Source organism: Danio aesculapii, chromosome 16 (assembly GCF_903798145.1).
Source record: "Danio aesculapii chromosome 16, fDanAes4.1, whole genome shotgun sequence".
NCBI lineage: Eukaryota > Metazoa > Chordata > Actinopteri > Cypriniformes > Danionidae > Danio > Danio aesculapii.
In genome coordinates this window covers 50,463,662-50,480,281 of record NC_079450.1, presented here as the reverse complement: position 1 = coordinate 50,480,281, position 16,620 = coordinate 50,463,662, and the positions used below count along the sequence as shown (strand labels likewise).

Below are 16,620 nucleotides of genomic sequence, written 5' to 3'. Positions count from 1 at the left end.
TGAGGCTTGGATTTAGGGTAGGGGGATAGAATACACCGTCTCTGCAGTATACAAATAATTGTGTCTATGAGAAGTCCCCATAAAGATATCTGTACAAGTGTGTGTATGCATTTGTGTGTTTAACTATGCATATATGTAGAAGCAATTCACCAGGATGGGACAGCATGTCTGTTGTCAAGGGCGAATGGTGCCCTAGGATCATGTGAACAGATTGTTTTTGTGCGCTAGGGCCATACTGCATTTTAAGTAGTTCATCCAAAAGGGAAATGCGTCCCCTCAAAGTGCCCACTCAATCTAAAAGCTTCATGTGTTTACTCCACATGCTTTTCATTATGGTGGTAAATATGCAGAGTTTGCCCGCAAACAAGCGCTTGCGATCTTCCCTGCAGTCTGTTTACACAAGCGGCCGAGTTCACAATTTGACGCAGCACATGGTTTGAAAAACCCCAATTTACAGTTGTGTTTGCTCCAAAGGCAGTGAGAAATATTGATTGGCTCAAACACACTTCTCTTTTTTTTTAGTGTGTGTGGCCGGCTACATGCGGAGGTCATGAGAGGCCTGCGCGTTACACGTCCCCATAGGCTTGGGTTCTCCTCCTCTTCTCATTCTTTCTTTCTCTTCTCCAATCATCCTTTCACAGCCCACAGTGGCATTAACACTCCCTAATCTCCCTGATTCCTGTGTGCTTTTCAGCCCACAGTCCCATTAGACTCCTCAGCCTGATTTCCCCGATGCATCTACAAGGCCTGCTAAGTAAACAGGGTGGATTTGGGAGGCCGTCTAAGCAGGTGTTAACTCTTGTTCGGCTCTGACTCCACGTTGGCATGCGAACAATAGCGGAGCCCGCGGACGCACACCAAACTCCCTCCGCTCTGCCTCTCTTTGGGTCGGCGCTCTTTAGGGGTATTGTGCGGCCTCCTAAAACCCCGCACTCCATTCTGGAGTGGCCGGCGACATCACAAAGAGGGGCGGGATTAGGCGCGGCTAGCCCTTGCCCCGTGGTCTCTTGGGATTACGCCTTTATGGCAGAGGGCAGCAACAGATCAGCGTAGAAAAAGAGTCTGGAATCCCTGAGCCGGCCACATTGGGGCTTTGAGGGTCAGAATGAGCGGGCAGAGAAAATCCCTACGGCCCTTATGTGTGGCTTTTTGTCTTTATCTCCGTCTGAGGCTGAGCGGGGATTGTTGTGGTCTGGCTTGAGAACTCCATTCGGCTCCCCTGATGGACGTGTTAAGCCTGCGACTGCACTCTCCTCCATCTCTGAGGATCACAACTGAACTCTTCTTGTTTCCACTCGGCAGCTTTCCTTCTCTGATGTTTTAGCACTGGCAATACGGCAATTTGCTGTGTGGTGCGGTTTAAGTTGATCTGGGGTTGGCTAGAAATTATTGAATGGACTGACTGAGCCGGTCCTATCACTTCTAATTGAATGGGAAGTTTGAAATGTATATATATATCATAATTATTAGCCCCCCTTTGAATTGTTTTGTCTTTTTAAAATATTTCCTAAATGATATTTAATAGAGCAAGGAAATTTTCACAGTATGTCTGATAATATTTTTTCTTCTGGAGAAAGTCTTATTTGTTTTATTTCGGCTAGAATAAAAGCAGTTTTTTTAATTTTTTAAAAAACATTTTAAGGTCAAATTATTAGCCCCTTTAAGGTTTTTTTTTTATATAACCATCGTTAAACAATACATTGCCTAATTACCCTAACCTGCCTGGTTAACCTATTTAAGCCTTTAAATGCCCGTTTAAGCTGTATCAAAGTGTCTTGGAAAATATCTAGTCAAATATTATTTACTGTCATCATGGCAAAATTATAATAAACCAGTTATTAGAGATGAGTTATTAAAACTATTGTGTTTAGAAATGGGTTGAAGAAATTCCTCTCTTTAAACAGAAATTGGATAAAAAATAAACAGGGGGGCTAATAATTCTGACTTCAACTGTATGTATATATATATATATATATATATATATATATATATATATATATATATATATATATATATATATATATATATATATATATATATATACACAGACCCACACACATATATTCAACAGTTCTGTCTGGTTCTCGAATCTGATTGGCTGATAGCCGTGTGATATTCTGCATTAACAACACTTTTACAGCCTCCTCACCCTTCTGTATTACTCCGCCCACATAGAATGAAAGCAGATCAATTGACTCACTACAGTTTGACAAATATTGCCGCTGTTGAACAACATAATGTACTTTTGAGGCTTTTTAAAGTGAGGATGTAGCTGTTTAGATTACAACTATGCAGTTTATTTAAAAGGACAGTGTCTATTTTAAATATTTATAATTTCTGAGATACAGCACTTCGGCATTCTTCAGCCTGCCATACTGAGCAGAGCAAAGAAGGTTGACGCCACAAGGTGGCGACAGAGACCGCATAATAAGTCCTAAGAGGAGAAAAACTCATTTCAAACTATAGCTGATCAAATTATTATAAAACAGGTAAGTGACATTTTAAGTCAATCTCTCTCTCTATTGTATGTTGTAGTGCTGTATCTATACCATAGTAATCATAGTGTTTGCTTTGGCTTTTTTTCAGAGTTTAATTATTGTAACATTCTGATTGCATCAGAGAAATACTGTGAAATATCTCTAGACTGATGACATTTTGTGCCGTTCAGCCTTATAATCTTAAAATGTGACAAAAATCTGTTTTGTCATCACTTTAGACATTACGCTAGAGAATCATTCAAATACTTACTCTTAAGTGACAATTGTGAAGTAGCAGTGGTTTCTGCTGTTCTGACCGTCAGCATGAATGGCGGAAGAAAGTAGTTCCTCATAAAATTTAATATATATATATTAAATCTAAAATATATTATAGATTATGCCGTCAAACAGTTGTATAAACGCAACATCACACTTGTAGCAGTGCGATGTGGCTATATGTCGTCACTAGTGAGACACTAAGGCACTTGACCTGTGGCCGTGTGCCAAGGCACGCCTCCCACCAGTGCCGATATATACCCATAGCGCACTGCTACGAGTGTGATATTGCTCATATATATATTCTGGTACTTTTTTTGTCCTATGTGTTATGTTTATCGTCAATAAAATAATGTATGATCTTATATGCTTTGACTTAAAGGGCACCTATTATGCCCCTTTTTGCAAGACATAAAATAAGTCTCTGACATCCCTAGAGTTTGTATGTGAAGTTTCAGCTCATTGTAACCCATAAATAATGTTTTCTAACTCTTTGAAACTGACCCTTTTAGCATTTGATCCTAATTGTGACGTTTTAGTCACTGTCACTTTAAATTCGAATGAGATTGTGCTTCCAGCCCTCGTTTCAAATGAGGGTGGGGCTACAAACATCTATGCGCATAGTGGCTGCTTCTCCCTCAGGACTGACTAGGCTAATTAGGGAGAGATTATCACTGATGGGTGGGGCTTTCCCTCTCTGATGACACGTACAAAGGGAGAATGTCAATCAAAGTATTTATGCAGGCTGTTTTTGTGAAGTGTGATAATAAATAATAGAATTAATGGTTTATATTGATTAATGGCTATATTCACACATTGTTGCCATGAAACTGTGTTTACACCACTAATGCATAATAGGTCCGCTTTAAGATTACCTAAAGATTAAATATTTATAATTGACCTATTTTTATATGTGAAAATAAAAGGGGAAAATAAAGAAATATGAATGTGTTAATGTATAATGTTTGTATAAAGAGTATTTGGACATATCTTGAAAATGTCGGCTTAAATAAGCATAGATTCAGCTTCAATTATCATTAAATAATGAACTCAGATTTTCACCTTCTTATGTGTGTGTGTAGTCTACTAAATTATAGAAACAGTTGCATCAAACATCTATATTCTATATTATTATATTATTACAAAATTATTCTGTGTTTATCCCTTTGATTAACTGTTGCATCGGTAATAAAAAAGCATAACTCCATTATACTCCAGCTTATCAGGGTCTTTAAGATTGCTAGAAACTTCTGAGCAGTTGTGAGTTGGAGCTGGTTGCAGTTCAACTGTGCAGATCTGTGACCCACCAGGAGCTGAGGTTAAGACCACTGTAAGAAAACTGTACGAACTTGGTTCATGTGTCTGAATCCTAGGGAATGCTGATGAACTGCTAAAATGTGTGAAAAATCCATGTGTTCCCTTCAGAATGCGATTTCATCAAAAAACAGCATCTTATCTGAAGTCTGAGCAAAACATACGGCACCTAATGAGAAAGATTTGAAATGTATAAGCTAAACTCTCTAGACCGCTGATATTGAGCGTACATGGACAAACAGATTTGTAGTGCTGAGGTTTATGAAGGATGTAGTTTCATATTTCCCAAAAGCAATAGAAAAGCAATATAAAAGTCCTAGAAATATCTGCGTGAAAGGGAGAGTTTGGCAGCAGCTCAGCTGTTCAATAATTCAATCTTTTCATTCGAGCAATGAAACAGATGCAGGTATATTGATGGTTTAAAAGATTTTCTCATTAACTGTGCTTGGATAAAGGAGGATGAAGAGATGTGTGGATTTTTCTTATGTGAAAATTCTCCTTCAGGGGCGGCATGGTGGCTCAATGGTTAGCACTGTCGCCTCACAGAAAGAAGGTCGCTGGTTCGATCCCCAACTGGGCCAGTTGGCATTTCTGTTTGGAGTTTGCATGTTCTCTCCGTGTGGCTTGGGTTTCCTCCGGGTGCTCCAGTTTCAGTCCAAACACATGTGCTATTGGTGAATTGAAGAAACTAAATTGACCGCAGTCAATGAGTGTTGTGTGTTTATGAATGGGTGTTTCCAAGTACTGGGTTTCGGCTGGAAGGGCATCCACTTGCTGGAAGGGCATCCACTTCTTAAAACTAATGCTGGAATAGTTGGCGGTTCATTCCGCTGTGGCGATCTCTGATAAATCAGAGACTAAACTGAAGGAAAATGAATGAATGAGTTCTCCTTCAGCTACTATGCCTCCTACTGCTGGAATCAGCTTCCAAATGATCAGACGTGCTCCAACATTAGGCACATTCAAATCAAGATTTAAAACACATTTGTTTAGCTGTGCCTTTTAGGGTTGGGTATCGTTTGGGGTTATTTCGATACTGGTGCTAAATCGATACTTTTAAAATGGTGCCGGTGCCAAAACGGTGCCTGAACCGATACTTTTGAGCGACAAAATTATGGTGTATGACTCTCGAATATATATATATATATATATATTCGACTCATTTGAAAAGAGTTTGGAACTCGGAGTTAAAGGGAATGAGTTAATTAAATAGATCATTACTTCAACTTAAATGGACTAAGTTCACATTACTCATATAGATTAGTTTTTAAGCAATTGGTTTCCTCAAACAGTTTGAGTTGCCTTAACTCATTGGGTTTTACAGTACTCAGTTGGTTTGAGTTCTCTTCATTTATTGGGTTTTACTGTGCTCAAATTGCTTAATTTACTCAAATGGATTAAGTTCACAGTACTCATTAGGATTAGTTTTTAATGGTTACTTAAATGGTTTGTTGCAGTTAGTTTCCTCAAATGGTTTGAGGTTACCTTAACTTTGTTGGGTTTTACAGTGAACATTTAGATCAGCCTCAGAAATACTCTGTAACCAAAAGTAACCCAAATATATAGTACAGAACATTAAATGTCTAGTTTTGGCAAAATGGCAAAACCACAAGTGTATATGCGACTGCACAACAATGATAGTGATTCAAAAATATGTTTTGTTGGGCCAAGTCTCCATATATTTTTCATGTCAGTTGCGGGCCGGAGAGAGAGTGCAAATGGCCCACGAGCCACGAGCCGGCAGTTTGAGACCCCTGGTTTAGAGTATGGCCGCTTCTACACCTCATTTTTTTTACGGAAATAGTAAACCATCCAGGAACCTTTGGCATTTTCAACATACTATGGTTTGGGACATACTAATTCTATTTTCGAATACTATTTAGGATGGATAGTATGCGAATTGGGATGCAGCACTAGTGTGGTCATGGAAAATCTCCATTTCAAGGACAATCTAGCACTTCCACTTAGCCCATGGATGACCAAACTTGATCCTGGAGGGCTGGTGTCTCTGCACTACTCAAACACACCTGAACAGGCTAATCAGTGTCTTCAAGATCACTAGAAAGCTACAGGCAAGTGTGTTTGATTAGGGTTGGAGCAGAACTATGCAGGACACCAGCCATCCAGGATCAAGTTTCCCCGTCCCTGCACCCTATACCTTCAAGTTAGAGAGAATTGGGACACCCCAACCACTTCACTTGAATACGCAAAACCAGGGGTAAGGGCAAGGGCTAAGGGGTAGAATTGGGATTGTGCCTTATTGTTGTTTATGTAAAGCACTTTAAATTACCATTGTGCATGAAATGTGCTATATAAATAAACTTGCCTTGCCTTGAATGCAGTGTTCTCTGTATTTGTGCCACAGCTGGCGTGTGATGACAGCGAGGTGTATGAGGAGGCCAGTCACTGTGTGTCTCTGCTGGCTCAGCTGTATGGAGGAGACGGAGCAGATCGTCTGCAGCCGGAGGAGCTGCTCAGCCTGGCACACGCTTTGCAGACACACACTGAGCCCAGACAACAGAAACTGCTGCTCCGCGTGCTCAAACGCCTGGTGAGTGCATACAAACACTGATCTGAGTCCAGCACATACCTGAACTGTATATAATGTTAGGGATAAAGTAGGGCTGTTTATTGACATAAAATCGCATGTGATTTTAAGCTGCGATTGTCTTGAACATCTTGTGAGGAATGAAGAGTTATACTTGACGCACTCGCCATAGTACTGTTATTTAGGGGGGCGACGCTGAGCAGGCTAACTGTCATGACAAAACGGACGAAGTAGTCAGCGATTAGAGTTGCTAAATGAATGAATATAATAATATATCAAATGAATTAGTTGTGGATAAATTTGGAGAAAACGCATGAAAACATTTGATGAAAATGTTCTGGAAAGTATTTCCGCTATCTTGTCATCAACATTTCGTTGTGACATCTCGCATGGCTCAATGGGATCTTGCAAACTGCAAGTTACGCCCCCTTCATGTTACGCCCCTCTCGTACAGTTCGCAGACAGATACACTTAGGAAAGTATGGTAATGTGTTAAACTTACTTACTCCGAAGGTCAGAGGGCGCTCTATCTCGCACAAGTTGCACAGAACAACTAAATATGCCCCAAAGAAAACCAGTAACAAAGACTACAGAATACACAAGACGTGTCACTCATATCTTTTTGAATGGGGAAAAGGGTAATATGGCGAATTAATACCTCCCTAATAGTACAAGAGCCAATCATTGATCCCTATATGGCGAATAAAGCCCGCCTTGTAGTACAGGAGCCAATCACCGATCGCTATAGACTAACGATACTCCGGGGGAGGGGCTCAGTCCAGACGTGAGTTTCTGCAGATTTTGTGTGATTCAGACGTTTGAAAATGAAACTAAAGGGACAGATGTTGTTTAATTTTATTGGTGATTCCTAATATGAACTTTAATCGTACGCTTGGCAAGCAGTTTTGGAGAATTTAATGTTTCCCCATTCAAACAGAATGCCCCAGCATACTGCCCGAGAGGCTTTTTAAAGATACAGCCGAGTGAAATGACTTGCCTTAAAGGGACTTTGACCAGTAATTACTAGTCTATGGTAAATCTTTTTAGCAGAGTAGGATAAACATAAGATTTAACTGCTTTCATTTGATTCTTCAGAATTAACATTAACCGACAACAATATAATGATGCAATGCCTTTGTCTGTGCTTAGAATGATATTATATAAATATGTTCATTTATTCATTTTCCTTCGGCTTAGTCCTTTATTTATCAAGGGTTGCCACAGAGTAATGAACCACCAAGTATTCCAGCATATGTTTTGTGCAGCGGATGCCTTTCCAGCCGCAACCCAGTACTAAGAAACACCCATACACTCTCACATTCACATACATTCTGAAAATACCACATATTAGGGCTGCACGATATTGGAAAATCTAACACAATCTCATGGCAATTTGTAACTTTTTGATTTAGTGGCTAATTCGTACGAATTCGTACGATCTGATTCGTACAATTTAGTACGATTTGCTCATCCCCCAATGACGGATGGGTTTAGGGGTGGGGTTAGGTGCCACGCCTCCTTTTTAAAATCGTACAATTTCGTATGACTGAACTCGTACGAATTCGTACGAATTAGCCACTAAACTGACAAAACGTTAAATACTTACGTTTTCTCGTGAGATCAGGCTGGAAAATCTGATATTGCAATATTTTATTTTTCTTCAATAAATATTGCAATATGAATAGAGTTTCACAAAATAGTTTGAGTAGCACTATTTTGATGTTTTCTGGGGAGTCTAACAGTATTCAGGTAACGAAATTGAATTATCACAGTGTAAAAAATGCTATTCTTTCATTGCTTTGTCTCGTTTCTAGCTTCAGAAGAAAAAAGTCCAAATTAAGAGTTTTTACTTAAAACTAGTAAGTAGTAGTAAGTAGTAAAATAATATTATTTTCACTTTAAAATGTAAATATTTGCACTAAAAAGAAGACGACAATAATTCTAAGTGAGAAAACATTTTCTTTTTTTTTTTTTTTTTTTTGCATAAATCGGATCAATTCCATATACACACAGTGATTAAATACAATTCTGTAGCTCCTGGTCAACTATAATTCACACTCAAACTATTATATCTTGCGATGTGACTATTAGGGATGCGCACAATGCAATATTGATCCTGAAACTATATATTGTGCAGCCCTACTACATATAAAAACACTTTTTTACTCCAAATTCACCTGATTACTTCAGTTCAATGTTTGAAATGAATCATTCCGTGAGATGCTTCCATAGCTGTGTGTTTAATAGTCACATTGAATCAATAAAAGCAGTTAAATTGCTGGGTTTGACTTCCTGCGTCTCTTCTTTGTGGCTTTCGATGGGGATTTACTACTGATCACAGAGCCGTAATTCCTTGCGATTTCGATTAAATTCAATTAACCATGAAAATTTGAGCTACTGTTGCAGTAGCATCGAACACATTTCCAGTGTAAACTCAAAACACTGGCAAAAAATGTATAACCCTACTGCCTACCAGCAATTTGAAGGTGTGCAGAAGTATAAATGTTAACAGTAGTATCGACTACATAAGTCGTAGCATACTAAATTGGGCTTTAGTCACTGTTTGCATGCAAATTGCTAATGTCCATGCATCAACATGGTGAAAACACAAACTTTTCCAGACCTATAAGCTACATTACAGTGTTCACAAGAAGCCAGTGCAGAGCAATGACTGGCATTATGCTAATTTGTTGCAAACTTTTTTGTGTTTTGTGCAGAAAGTAGAAAGTTTTAGACAGTTCACAATCGATTCTGTCTTTTAGGAGACCTTTGCAGATCTTTTACAATTGTTGCCAATTTTTTTTAGGTATTTATTTAGTAGCTATAGATTTATATTACTCTAAAAGTAGGATGAAGAATATACAAATCTATTAAAGTTCATGATCATGCACTAAATCAGGTGGTTGTTTTCCTATTTGACATTATTTATATGTATATTTATTAATACATACAGTCTCTCTGTGCAACTGGAGGAAGAAGGTGCAAGATTTTTTTTCTTCTCGTTACTATTTGATTTATTTTAGATTCTGATGCTGTCAGAGTCAGTGTGTCAGCTCAATATGTGATGTGTCTGTGTGTGGCAGATCGGACCCGCTCTTTAATATTGGATAGTGTGTGTAGTAGAAGGGCATGAACTGTGCTTCCTGTGCGGGGTGGCCTTCTGGGTCGTTGAGAGGTTGGTTACAGAGGCATATAGAACGAGACTGACAGCACCCAGATCCTCACGACTGATGATTTCTTTCTGTTTTTTAAATGGGATGAAATTAGCCAGTCATTTACATACAAGTCTCGAAGATGCAGTTTACTTGCGCCCTGTCTTGATCCTCTCATTTGCGTGTATCTGTTGATTAGGAGGGAATGTCCAAATATTAACAAGGACGAAATCTAAATCATCGCTCTGGATGAATATAACACAGCAGGGGTGTTTACGTTCATCACACTAGCATCAACTGTGTGAAAGTCAGCGTGGCATTGATCATTCTTATTTATGATGGGCGAGACCGCCGCTGTCACGATTAATGCGAAATCTTTATTTTATAATTCGCAAGGGAAAGATGATTTACATAATCATACCAAGATGTGATTTATTTTATTTGTCAGGATTGTCAGGATTTATTCTGACATCTTAATCAAATATTTTAAGGCTTGAAGAAAATGTAGCATTAATACTTAAAATATGTTGAGTAAAAAATCTCAACGTTTAAAATCAGGATACCTCATATAACATTCATCTCGATTTTAATTCATTTACTGCTTTTATGTCATTAATTCTTACTACAGGGGGGTCTATACTGTATAAAAAAAAAACATTTTTCCATATTTTGTGATTCATGTTTTTTTATGTATCTGAATTGGATTATGAGATTTTTCCTGCAACAATTTTTGATGTTGCAAAGTTTGAAAAAATGACTTTTATTTACATATTTAATAGTTTAAAGTAGGGTGGGGCATAAACAATTAGCACAATTTAATGTTTCATGTCATTCGTTATTGATAATTATTGAATATTTTTTTTAACAATCCATTTATAAATACATTTAAGTCGTTTTTTTTATTTATTTAACCACTTTATTTTAATTTACCAACATTAATTTGGCTAATAGTTTTAATAGTAAAAAGTATTGTCTCTTATGTCTTATAATAAAACAAACGTAAGTGTTAAAGGGACTCTTAAACTTAATAAATAAAATGTTACACAGTTGGCTCGTTTCCACTGACTGGTATGGTTCGGTTTGGTACGGGACACCTTTATCAGGCTTGCGTTTCCACTAACAAGGGTACCCTTTTGGTGGGCGTGGTGTATGACAGAAAGTTTCAGTCGACGTCATTCTCGCTCGAGGAAATGTCTACAATAAAGCTGTACGGGTCACTTACATATCATATGAGAAGCACTTCTCACAAAACAGATGCTTCATACACATAAATACTTGTGTAGAAATGTTTATTACTAACTTTTCAATGAACATGAGTTGATTATAACTGCAGATCAATGACAGTGCGAAACAGCCTACTGTAACGTCTGTAATTATATAAAATAAACAAATAAATGAACATATATAAACACATACAGCCCCTTACAGTCTCCGATATGTTACCAACTACAGAAGAACTACATATAGCAGACATTTCGCCCGTATTTAGGTTCAAAACAACACAAAATATAGCCCACAGTCAGTGAAAACCTCTCATCTGTGTCTGTAATCTTCAGCAGCACATGTAGCCTCTGTTAGAGAGTAATTCCGTCATTCCCGGTTCATATTAGTCCAAAAGGTGAAGATAAGTTAGTTATACATGGCAGTTTGTTTATGTTTGCTGAAAAATAATGTGCTCCTTTTTTCCGGCTTCTCCTTTGTTTCTTGACGCTTCACTCTCGCATTTGTTAGTTTCTGACAGGATCAGGTTTCAAAAGCATGTCAATAATCAAGCGCAGGTTATTATCATCAGCTCAAGAAGTTTGTTATTTCAGATATAGTCACGCGGCGAACGCAAGGAAGAAAGCGAAACCGCTCGCGCCTCAGACTGGCTCGTAAAAAACTACGAGGCACAGGGTAGATTCTGCTCTACTCCATGCCTGTGTGGCTGTTCATCAAGACGACGACAAGGTTTGTTTGAGCCCAGATCGACCATGGCTCGTTATTATATGTATTTATAATTCCGCTATAATCTCTCGCTGTGTATTTCAAACATGACAGGTTTTTTGTTTTCATTCTGGCTTGTTGCGTAAGCGAATGACGCCTCTCTGTAAACTAATAGTGTTCAGCTGCGCGTCTAGCTCCGCCTTTTGGTACCCGTTCTCGTGGTTGGTACCCTTTCGAAAGGGTGCCGAAAAAGCGTTACGGTACGGTTTGGTTCGGTACGCTTTTTGACAGTGGAGCCATAAAAGCGTACCGAACCAAACCGTACTGTACCGTACCACTCAGTGGAAACAGGCCAAGAGTGTGCAATGGCAGGCAAACTTTAAGGCAGATCAACATCTGTAATGCTGCTTTCACACCAGATGCGGAAGAAGCATCAAGCGCGAGGGATTTACATGTTAAGTCAATGCAAAGATGCAAATAGACATCCTGCAGCACGTTACGTGCGAATGGCGCGATTCGTGCGAATGAAGCTGCACGAGTTGCGCGTTTTGCGCGATTGACGCGCTTAACGCCCATAATATCGCTCAAGTTGGAAAATCTGAACTTCAGCGGACATTTGCGGCGCATTAACCAATCAGGAGCTTTCTCTTGTAGGGGAGTGATTATGACGTAGCGCCTGTTGTTGGTGTCCTGGGGTAAAAATCCTTCTGCCGACACTGCCAACAGTTTATCAAACTAGGCTCAGCTCAGTCGGAGGCACTGCTGAAAGCTTCCATCATCCAGGTATAGTTTATGGAGGAGTTTATGAGCTCACAGAGCTGGGTGCACCTCTGATCTAGACACGGCTCCAAACTACACTGTTTTTCAGCCTTCCTAAAGCACATAAAGCACAGCTACTCTCTCAATAAAATCCATGTTAGCCATTAAGCAGCGAAGCTAGAGTCACTGTTCAGACAGAAGCCCCGCTCATGATGCGAATCCACGTTTGCGACTAGATATTATTGAGTCAATTTGACACGCGAATGAAGCGGATTTGAAGCACGAAGGAAGCGAGTAAACTCAAAATGTTCACACGTCTATTTAAACGTGAATATCGCGATTTATTCGTGCGTTCTGCGTCTGGTGTTAACACAGCATAATAAGATGTCAATAATAATACAGTAAACCTCAAACTCTGTAAACAAAACAAATTATGATAATCAAATCTGAGCTTTCAATTAAAGAAACCAGAAGCCATATTGCAATGTTACAAATAGTGAGCAAGAAAGACAAGTTGGTTAACTCTCTCTGGTTTTAATGCTTCCAGAGTACATGTGACTACATTACTTCTATGCTAAAAATTCTTTCAGATGGAGTGCTAGTGGCTGGGATGCACAAGAAAAGAAACCAAAAAGCCATTTTTTTTTTATTTTTTGTTTACAATCTCCTCACAGCTGCTGTTATTCTGACCTGAAGTCACGATGACAAAATCTAACCCCAATCTGTTCACATACTGCGTCTAAAAGCAGGGCAAAATAGACTCTTCTGAAAATGTAACCCTATATACATTTCTGGTAATTGCGAATTATGTTGTCAGAAGTACGTATGGCTGCATTTTGTCTTTAAAACGAATCATACGGGGTGGTTTGACGGTGTTCCTTTTCGTGCTTAACTCTGTATAGACGTCTTTCCTGCTGTTACCAGTTTGTCCAGTAGCTCGCCATGTATGTCGGCAGACTTGAGATGCAGAGAGGAGTTGACCACGACGACTGGGTTTGAGTCCAGCGAACAACGGTTCCAGAAAGAGGATAAGATTAAAACAAAAGCCAAAAGTAAATAACAGGGTGAGAATGTGGTAAAATCTGAAAACGTGGTAAAAATCAGGTGAGGGCTTTTCTTTTGCTTTTTAACACTGTTTAGGGTTTAGGGTAGTGGGTGAGCTGGTCAATCTGTGCTTTTGAAAACACTATTGGTTTGGTTTAGGGAAGGAGGAGGGTGAGTCAGTGAATCGGTCAGTCAGTCAGTCGACAACAGCCTCTGGTGAGTTTATGCGAAAACAGCAGCTGCGAATGGCACTCGCAAGAAATCTTACATCTCAAAATGGTCCACCTCTGGTGGATTCGTGAAAACAAAAACTGCAAAAAAACTTAACTCCTTGGATGTATTGGGCACTCTCCAGAAATGTTTATAGGGGTAAGTTTCCGGAATGAGCCTGGGTTGGAAAAGTGAGTGAGCACGTGGTTTCCTTGAGCATTTTAAATGCGGTTTGCGCTCGTCCTCCCCTGGCATCTGTGGTAACTAGGCGAACATCAACTATTTTCTTAGAGGAAGACAAATGGACAAACCATTGCTGCAGAAGTGATATAATATCTGTGTTGTTGTAAATAATGTGCAAAAACAGTACTTTTATTAGTTATTTTTTTACAGACTGATCTCTTTCTTTATCATGTATTATACAATATATTGTTTTAAACTGCTAAAATGTCAATAAGGGTGCTTTCACACCTGCCTTATTAAGTTCAGTTGAATCGCACTAGAGTTTGTTTTCCCTCTTGGTGGGGTTCATTTGGGCAGGTGTGAATGTAGCAATCGTATTCTAGTGCGTACCAATGGTGGACCAAAAAATCCTACTGAGACCTTCTTAAAGAGGGCGTCTTGGTATCCTTTTAAACAAACCCTGGAGCGGTTCGTTTGTGGTGAAAACATGATCCAAACTAAAACAGACCCAACCGCAAAAAGTATTGATCCACTAATCCAGCTGCCGTAGTCCAATGCGCTGTGCATTATGGGATGTGGAGGAAAAATATTTGTTGACTGTGCTTTGCCAACTATTTTAAACAGAGAGAGAGAGAGAGAGAGAGAGAGAGAAACATTACCTGATGGATCGCTGGTACTGTTTTACTATAAATCAATTTACGCCTCCTCCTTAAGTGACTTGCGATGCGCCTTCGCCGTTTGCAATGCATTAAAACATTGTTTTCCAGCTGCAGCCGCGCTTCATTCTCGAAATGCATAGTTTGTCTGAAGTGATTTATACAAACTACATAGTATACTATGACCAGGGATACAATCAGCCAGTGCAATCGTCGCTCCATTGTAAAAAGTGACATTAAGGGCGTGTCAGAATCCACTTTTGCTATTTTAAGGATGGAAAAATCTGCTTTGCGCCATGGTGGATGGTCTAACAGGGTTGAGCTTATTTTCTTAATGAGTTAAAGGTGGGTTTTGAGAATAAACCAATCAGAGTCCCATCTCCCGTTCCCTTTAAGAGTCAATTGCGTCGCGCCATAGCGCATTTGCTATTTACATGGCGGACTTTGTAAGTGGAAAAACTGAGCGCCTCATTATTTACTTTCACTTTCGCTCTCGTGGATAGGGAAATGTGTTGTACGCACAGACATCCATTAGCCTACACATAATTAATTTCGTTTATTAAGTGCAAAGGTTTGTTTCAAAACTATTTCTAAATTCAGTTCTAATTTCCAGCAAACGAGTAAATGAACAATAATAACGAAGTGTGTTCAAAAAACTGAGTTATATCCAAATACACATGCTGCGCCCCATATGGTCTAAAACCTGACAGGTGGGCAAATCTAAGCTTGTTTTTAATAAAACAAATATAAATATGCATATAATAAATAATACTGCTAATAATGATAACATTATACAAAAGCAAATTGTCATGAATAAACTGAAAAAGCCCACCGAGATGAAGAAGGCATGAAAGTATGGTTTTTATGTTTATGTAGGCTATAAAATGATATGTTTTGTAATATTTTAATCCTTTAATTCTTTTTTATCTGTAAAGATATTTGTGTATTGCTGTACACCCTGTGTGTATTAAGCAATGTGTAAGCGAGGTGCACAACTAACAAGCTCTGCGCTGGACTTTAGACCAGCTTTGATCTGATCTATTGAACCGTCTATAGCAATGCGCCTCAACACGCCTCCTTTTTTAGACCAGAACGCCTATGGGCGCACATATGAGCGCAAATGCATTTGCTATTTAAACAGCGTGCTGCAAAACGTCAAAACGACTTTTGCGCCAAGCTGAAACTAGCAAATAACAATTGCGTCGCGCCTTGCCCATAGTTTTGCAATTTTTTTTTTATTTTGTAAAACTGTTGAATGTAGGGTTTTGTGTAAATATATGAGTGTCATGTGCCCATTGGGATATGTGTGCCTGTGTGTATAGTGTGTGCCCCTTGCCCAGTCTTTGCTTGAGTCATCAGTGTTCTGATGACTTCATCTGTGCTCAAACACTGCAGATATTTGGAGAGGAGCTGTTGGCTTTGACAGACTCCAGAGAGAAGAGAGTGACCTCATCCAAACAAATCGCTCACACACTGGCCAGCCACAAACCCAAACTGACACTGCTGGGACACTCAGATGAAACATAAACTCTGATTCCTAGGAGCTTTTGTGTGTAAAACTGCTCTCCCTCTCCCTTTTTTGCTGAAATAGCACCTCCATCCTGGAAAAAGTAACATTCATTAAGTCAACCAATGTTCCTACTGTCATGGAAAAGCATATAATATCAGGGAATTCACATTAGTGCAGTTGAATAATTCATTTATAAGTAATATTTCACTTGTTTAGCTTCAATGGTAATTAAATTTCACCATGCAGAGAATGTAATTGACTTTTTCTCCATCTGGGTTTGATTTATTTCAAAGTTATCTTTAAAGAATGACTTCATCAGTCAGCGGTGATTAGTTTTAATTAGTTATTAGAAATCACGCTGGCAAGGAAAATAGTTATGAAAACAGTAAATATAGCTGCAAGCAGAAATTAAAGGGCAAAGCACAAGAGAGCCAAGAAGAGGAACTAAAAACAATGCTTTTGAGGAGGTTCTGTGCTGATTTTGGCAGAAATCAAAATAAGAAATGGAGGGGAAAATTTAAACGGAGGAAGTTTGGCTGACTATAGTGTTTCTCAACCCTGTTCC

At 39.0% G+C, this 16,620-nt stretch overlaps 1 protein-coding gene across 1 annotated transcript in view; it reads left to right on the top strand.

Moving 5' to 3' along the window:
- Positions 1-16,620, top strand: part of ulk4 (unc-51 like kinase 4) — a 330,407-nt gene that overhangs the window by 258,618 nt on the left and 55,169 nt on the right. Inside the window, exon 35 of the mRNA XM_056475236.1 lies at positions 6,433-6,618. Within this exon, the coding sequence (XP_056331211.1) occupies positions 6,433-6,618 (186 nt within the window). The remainder of the gene's footprint in view (positions 1-6,432; positions 6,619-16,620) is intronic.